This window comes from Amaranthus tricolor, chromosome 2 (genome assembly GCF_026212465.1).
Source record: "Amaranthus tricolor cultivar Red isolate AtriRed21 chromosome 2, ASM2621246v1, whole genome shotgun sequence".
Lineage (NCBI taxonomy): Eukaryota > Viridiplantae > Streptophyta > Magnoliopsida > Caryophyllales > Amaranthaceae > Amaranthus > Amaranthus tricolor.
The window spans coordinates 10927729-10935211 of record NC_080048.1 but is presented as its reverse complement, the minus strand read 5'-3'; the positions used below and the strand labels follow the sequence as shown (position 1 = coordinate 10935211).

Sequence of the window (7483 nt, the reverse complement as noted above, 5' to 3'; positions counted from 1 at the left end):
ACTCTTCTACATCAGTTGGTGCTATGGTATCACTACCACCGACTATACCCCAAAGATGTTGGCCCAACAAATAAAATTGCATATGTATGCTCCACGTAGTGTAATTATTATTGTTGAGTTTTTCAATATTAGTAGATGTACTCATAATACCTGCCATTTGTGACTTAGTTACGCCTCTCACCTAATAAGTAACTTTGGTCTCTCACCAAAAACTTCACAATCCCAGATTTCACACAGATGGAATTTCAATGTGATCAGTTGATCACTCAGGTAGCAAAAATTATTTTCACTGATTTTTACCAGTCCCTGACTGATAATTTACCAAAGTGAGTCTCACAATAGACCGTTTGGCTCTGATACCAATTGTAGAGAATTTCGGGGTATATTTATGTGGAAGGAATAGCAAAATAATAATTTGGACAATAATATTTAGAGTGCTATTGAACAACTAATGTTTAAAGTAACAATAATAGCACTAGAGACATATAAGATTATAATATATACTACTACTATATTATAGTAGCTCACTCTTATTCTTACAATAACTCACTCAAAAATATTGCTCTTATTTGCTTTACCACTCAAGGATGTTTTAGTGGGATGATAAAAATGCAAGTAATGAGCACCCTATTTATACTACTAGAAATGCTCTAAAATTCAACAAAGGTTGACAAGTAATTAAAGTTTTTATACTTAGCTTAATAGGGAGGGGTGATAGGAGTAGAATTTTACCACCCTTGGTTGTAAATTTTTTTACTAATTTATGCATTGACGGGTCTAAGGTCTTAAATGGGTCTTAATTTAATTATTCAAATTTAAACATTTTATATTCAAAGGTTTTATTTGTACTGAATTCAGTCTATAGGTTGTATATAAAACTAAATTGAGTTTAAGTGAATATAAAATAGATTTAGAACGAAATTAAATTGATTTTAGGTTGTATAATAGATTGAGTCTAAAGTGGGTCGGGCAAAACCGGGAAGAGTCTAGCAAGTTTAAGCCTTCAATGGGTCCAGAGAAAGAATCTGAGTGGAATCTGGGTCCGAAGAATATGGACTCAAATTTAAACCATTTTTTAGGCCTGCTTAATTCGAATCTGATGGGTCTAAAAAAATAACAAGGCCATCAAAATGAAAACATATCTATGGCGGATCTTGCAGTAATGACATCCTTAAAAAAGAGTACTATTCTATTTAGAGAGCCGAGCATCAAACCATTTCATTTATCGCAAAAACTTACAAGAGACGGTCTCATATTAAGACTGTTCATACGGGCCGGCCTAAAAGCTAGAAATTAAAAAATAAAAATGGTTCAAATTCCATATTGTAAAGAATAAAAATTCTATTTAGACCTTAAAGTTATCAATTTAGACCTTAAATGTTTGAATTTTCAACTTAAAGTAAATCTTAAATAGATCAATTAAAATAAACTTTTCAATTTTGACCTAAAAGTGATCATTTTGATATTAAGCTAATCAATATTTACTTACTAGTTTATAATCTTAAATTAATGAATTATTTTAAAAATCTTCAATTTCGATGTTAAATTGATTAATTCAGATCTTAAAGAGATCAATTATATGTAAAGTGATCAATTAAATGATAATTGTAACTTTTAAAAGAAATCAATGTTGTAAAAAATTTCAATTTTGATATAATAAAGTGATAAATTTTGACATTAACTAATCAATTTCCACTAACAAGTTTATAACTTTAAATGAATTAATTTTTTAAAGTCTCCAATTTCGACGTTAAAGTGATCAATTCAGACAAGTTCAAAAAAACTGATCAATTCAGACTCAAAGTAATTAATTATACTTCTAAAATGATCAATTATAATTTGTAAAAGAAATCAATTTTGACTTTAAATATTAATTTTGAACTTAAATAGATTAATTATTGATCGTATTAAAAAAAAGTATAATTTTGGGCTATTACTCAATGGGGGTATTTAGCATGTGGAAATGAGACTTTGTGAGACTTTATATAAGACTTTTAAGATAAAACATCTTATTCCTTGTTTGTTATTCCTTGTTTATTATGTGAGATGATAGTGTGGGTTGAGTTTGTTTGGAAAAGCCAAAAAGAGCCAAAAAAAAAAAAAAAAAAAAAAAAAAAAAGAAATTCTTCGTATTTCTATATCGAGACTTCCCTTTTTGTACTTCATTTGCTGCATTTCGACGCATTCTCCATTTTCATTTGCTTTTGCCATGGATTGTCCTTCTTCTTCTTCTTCTGCTGAGACGCCTCCTCATAAGGACAATTTCGATTGGAAAAACCAACTTCAACTTGAATCTCGCCAAAGAATCATCACTAAGATGTGAGTTTTTCTCTTTTTTGATCAATTAATTCATGCTCCTTCACATTTAGGTTTAAAGTCGCTCAATTTTTTTATTTTTTCTTTTTCCTTTTCATGTCATAATCTTTTACCTTCATGATTTAATACAATCAAGTCTTTGAAGGAATTGTATTCGGATGAATATGATAGTTATCTTCTACCTTTAGATAATTGATGTATGAACTGTTAAATATCATTCAAAGATAAATTATTGGGTCAGGACCAGTTAGCTGATCTTAGAACTGTTAAATATGATTCAATACAAACTATTATCTTTTACCTTTTCATAATTGATGCATGAACTGCAATGAAAAATTGGTGCTGATATTAGAAATTCGGTGTTTTCGCTAATACAGTATGGAAACTTTGAAGAGACATCGCCCTTTTTCTGGCGAAGAAGTGAAAGAACTGAGGGCGATAGCCGCAAGATTTGAAGAAAAAATATACAATACTGCTATAAGCCAGGTATCTTATACAAATTCCTCTTTGGCGTTCATTGTTTTGGTCATCAAATTTTAGACATTGTATATTTTGTTATTAATTATTTGACTTTGTTTCTAATTTGCTGTTGTACTGAGATTTCAGTCTGATTATCTGCGAAAGATTTCATTGAAGATGCTTACGATGGAGTCAATGTACGGAATGTACCGTATTAAATCTCTTGATGAATTGTAGTGTGGCTTTGCTGGTATTTGAATAAATCTTGAGATTCAGGTACTTAACGTTCATAAACGCAAACCTTATTTAATGAATTGTAGCCAGGTATCTAATGAATTGATATGGTGCTTGTTGAGAAACTTGTACATCTAGGTTGAGCGACTAGTCTGTATTGATGATGATGTTATTAGATGTTTTTGTCAGACGACAGATGGACATCTGGTTTCACACTAATTAGCAGGTTTTAGACGTTCTTTCAAGAAGGCATTGTGTTGTCCTATCAGCTTGTCTTGCATGAGCTCGTCTCAGCATGAGACAGGTTTATAAAATCTATCCATTTCTTTGAATGATCACTAGTGATCGTTTTAATATTATAAATGATTAATTTAATATTATAGAAAGTGATAATTTCATAAGATTATAATTGAAGGCTTAAGTGATCACTTTAAGCTTAACTTTAAAGTTGTAAGCGATTACTTTAGAATTATATATATGATCAATTTAAGACTAAAAGTCTACAATTTAATTGTCTCATTTGAAAATTTGCGTACAAAAATACTAGCTATTCCTTTTTGTTTGTCTAATGTTTTAATTTAGCCCGTTTGTTTTGTTCATTTTTCTATTGTGGCATATATTTTGCTCACCTTTTTGTTTTGAACAATTTCTTTTTGTTTATGCTCTCTCCTTTTGGCATACATGTCTTCTCAACATAATTCAAATCACAATGGATATCATTGATAAAAAAATCAGACCAACCAAATCTCGAAGGAAACAGATAATGCCCCAAAGTCGAGTCTACTTTCTTATGGCTATCAAGAAAAGCCAACTCGGCTTAAACTTCTGCCTCCTAACCAAATTATAATTTCAACTCTTCTTTAAAGCCACTTCTAGGGACCCATTATTACACTAAGTAGCTCCTTGTAATATGCAAATACAAAATCAATAGTCTTGAGGACTCAAGGCACCGAAAAACTACAACAATCTCCATCTCGACTTAAATTCGCAAGCTACATCTCTTTGCCATAAACATATGTTACCAATTTTCAAACAATCATCGAAGCTGCCTGCATGATGTAGATCACATATATACCAAAGCTGTGTAAATCTCATACATCATTCATGTTGAATAACTCACATACTCCTTTGTGCAGATTACATGCCCCACCTCATGAGTAAATCACATACTCCACGTTACCTCAACACATTATCAAATAAATACTAAAAAGATGAAAGGCCAATCGAGTCACACAAAGCTTAAACTTGTTGGTTGTCAAATTTTGATTCATCATGATCGAGGGGTTGTATTCAATAGCAATCTTTGCCAAAATTAACCCATTCGATTGTATCTCATCTCGAATGAAATTATACTTCATGGAAATGTGTTAGGTTTGCTGATAACTTCTTTTTATATTTTGAGCCAAATGGATCCCACTTTTAGCTATCATAATGTACACATACAAAACCTAGGTTAAGGACAACTATCAGAGCTTGTTTGGTATAAAATTTTTGCTCTTCGGTAATGGAATCAATTAAAGCTATTCCTTACCAATTGTTTGGTTTGATGTACAGATAACACAATCTGTTTCTGGAGATTAACTAATTCCCTTTCTTTGTTACCAATAACATGTGAGTGAAAACAAAAGACATTTTCTTTTCAGTGTCTCTCATATGAGTCATGACCTTCTCCACTTCAATCATCTCTCCATTCTCTCATCACCAACTCAATTCATCTGATTCATCTTTAGAAGACATTTTTTCAATTTCATTTTGATTTTTTATTGTAATGAATAATGGATATATACAAGAGAAAACAACTGTAGAGTGATTCTTGAATTTATTGTTGATCAGTGATAATGATTTCTGAATTTTATATTTTTAGTTTTTTTGATTGATTGATAATTTCTGAATTTTTTTTATTCAATTATTTTGATATTTTTATGGTGAACATAAACAAAGAAAGATACTCAAGGAGAGAATTGATAATGGGTTGGAACATCATTGTTATTAGTCATTCCATTACCGTTTCAAACCAAACAAGTGATGACAATAACACTTTTCATTACCTTTTTCCTTCCTTAACATATACCATTCCATTACATTTCCGCTAAGCATACCAAATGCCCCCTCAATGAGACCTTTCAATCGTTGTGTTTTCTTTTAAGACTCTGCAATGTCCATGAATTCCACCTTGGTCAAAAATAAGGTCACATCTTTTGATGATGACAACCATTAAACCACCACCTTATGTGAATTCATCTCTTGACGTTGACTTCCCACTATTCAAGCCTCCACCATAAACCGAGTAACAATACTCGATTAGGTTGCTTTTGTCTTTACCAAATTTGATACAAACATCTAAAGTTGCCTTCACCTACCTTAATAACCACTTAACCACATTCTAATTTTTCTTCCTCGGGTTCGTCATGCATTTCATCATGCCCCTGGCTTGGGAAATGTCGGTTTAATACATAACATAGCATATGTCACACTACTGACGATATTTGTGTATGGAACGCCTCTCATATCATCTTCCTCTTGCTTATTCTGTGGATAAAGATCTCTTGAGAGCAAGAAGTGAAGACTAAGGAGTGTAAAAACAATATCAGTGTTCTCTATAGAGCACTGTCTAAAAAGTTTTTAAATATACCTCCTTTGACTAAGGTATAAGACACTATTTTCCTATCCCTAACAATATCCAAACAAATTATCTTATTTGCATCCCCTAGATATTTCTTGTTAAACTCACTCGACAAAATCTCCTTATGAGCTTCAATTTTAAGCATGCTAATACGAGCAACTAGCATATCACCTATATACAAAAACATATTGATCGAAGACCTTACACTTGTACTCTTGATGTAAACATAATCATCACAAGAGCTATGTACAAAGTCATGTGCTAACATGAAGAATCGAACCTTGTATACCATTGTCTTAGAGGTTACTTCCTATCATATAGCAATTTCTACAAGCAACACATAATTTTCCTATATTAACACCTTCAGGTTGCCTCAAGTATATGTACTTCTCTAATTTCTCTTGGAAAAATGTTATTTTTATATCCAATTGATGTAACCCCCAGTGTCTTTCATTATTACCAAAGCAAGTAGGCCCCTAATCGAAGATTGTTTCACAATCGGAGAGAATACCTCATGGAAATAAGGGCCTTCAGCTTGGGACTAACCTTTTGCAGCTACCCTTACTTTCTAGATGAGGCCAACATCATTTGATGATCCTTTCTTCTTCTTGAACCATTTGCACCCCACAACCCCTGTATTCTTTGAAGCATTCACAACAAATCAAGTCTTGCCTTATGCCTCCAAGCCACTTACTTGCATTTATCAAAGCCATATCTTCCTTATATGAGCCAAGATCATCAACAATTTCTACTCGTGCAGCCATGAAACAATAGACAACGTAATCACATTTCTCAATGTACCTCTTTAGAGGCTTTGCCTAACTCTTGGACCGCTTTACATTATGAGATAATGATTCATACATATCATTCACAACCCTAGGAGCATTTGAAGTTCTTTGAGGCTCCACCACCTCACAAGCATCATGTATTGAAACTATATTATTATTAATAAAACATCCAAAGAAGAAGCAAGCTTAGATTACTCAAAAAAACATCTCTAGAAGTACTTATCATCCTAGTTTTATCACAACCACACCCTATAGCTCACAACACCTAACCCATACTCCATAAAAATGCATTTTCTAGTTTGATTTATTCTTTGAATAAGCACGTAATCAATTGAAGAAAAATACCGACCTTTGTAAGACACTAAAAATTAAGAGTGGTGAGTGGTGAGCAGTAAATTAAGAAACATGTTGTATATATTTAACACAAAAAATTTTATTTAACTTTGCTTGATTAACATATATATATAGCTCTTTCTGAAAAATTATTTTTCATGTTTTCGGCTACCCATTTTGTTGTGGCGTTCTTATACCATCCTTAGAGCACACCTTGTGAACCTCTTTTTCAGCAAATCTAAGCTCATTGTAAGTCTATAGTATTTGCTCCTTTCTATTTTATTCTAAATCACGATCTTCCAATACTTGATGACTCCCATAAGCTCATCCATAGTCTTGGTGGAATAGCATCCAACCTTCCTAAAGTAATTGTCAATAAAAGTGAGTAGGTAGTTGCATCCACCCAAAGAGGTTTTCTAAGATGTAACATAAAGATCTAAGTGTATGTGATCCAGGATACCCTTTGTGTTATGCACATCGTCTTTGAAGCTCAATCTCTTATGCTTCCCTTAAATAAACAATAAACAAAAAGAAAATCCCAAATCTTTTCTCGTCAAACGCTCCTTGTTTACTAAACTCGTTTATTCCATGCTCTATTATACGAACAAATCTTGTATACCATAGTTAGGTATCACAAACTGTCATTGTGGAGGTGGAAACATTGGTTGATTAGGTAACCATGGATCTTATAACACATACTATATACCAACCATGATATCTATCATTAAAA

The 7483-nt window shown here is 32.2% G+C and overlaps 1 protein-coding gene across 1 annotated transcript; it reads left to right on the top strand.

The window, feature by feature from the left end:
- The first annotated feature begins 2060 nt into the window (after nt 1-2060).
- LOC130805284 (mediator of RNA polymerase II transcription subunit 15a) lies at nt 2061-3257 on the top strand. Its single transcript, XM_057669979.1, has 3 exons — nt 2061-2319; nt 2694-2802; nt 2923-3257. Exons 1-3 carry the CDS (start codon nt 2210-2212, stop codon nt 3010-3012), a joined length of 309 nt encoding a protein of 102 aa, XP_057525962.1. The 5' UTR covers nt 2061-2209; the 3' UTR covers nt 3013-3257.
- The last annotated feature ends 4226 nt before the right edge of the window (nt 3258-7483 follow it).

Coding starts and splice junctions, on each gene's coding strand:
- LOC130805284 (XM_057669979.1), top strand. CDS start 2,210: ATGGATTGTCCTTCTTCTTCTTCTTCTGCTGAGACGCCTCCTCATAAG. Junction 2,320..2,693: donor CAAAGAATCATCACTAAGAT/GTGAGTTTTTCT, acceptor TCGCTAATACAG/TATGGAAACTTTGAAGAGAC. Junction 2,803..2,922: donor ACAATACTGCTATAAGCCAG/GTATCTTATACA, acceptor CTGAGATTTCAG/TCTGATTATCTGCGAAAGAT.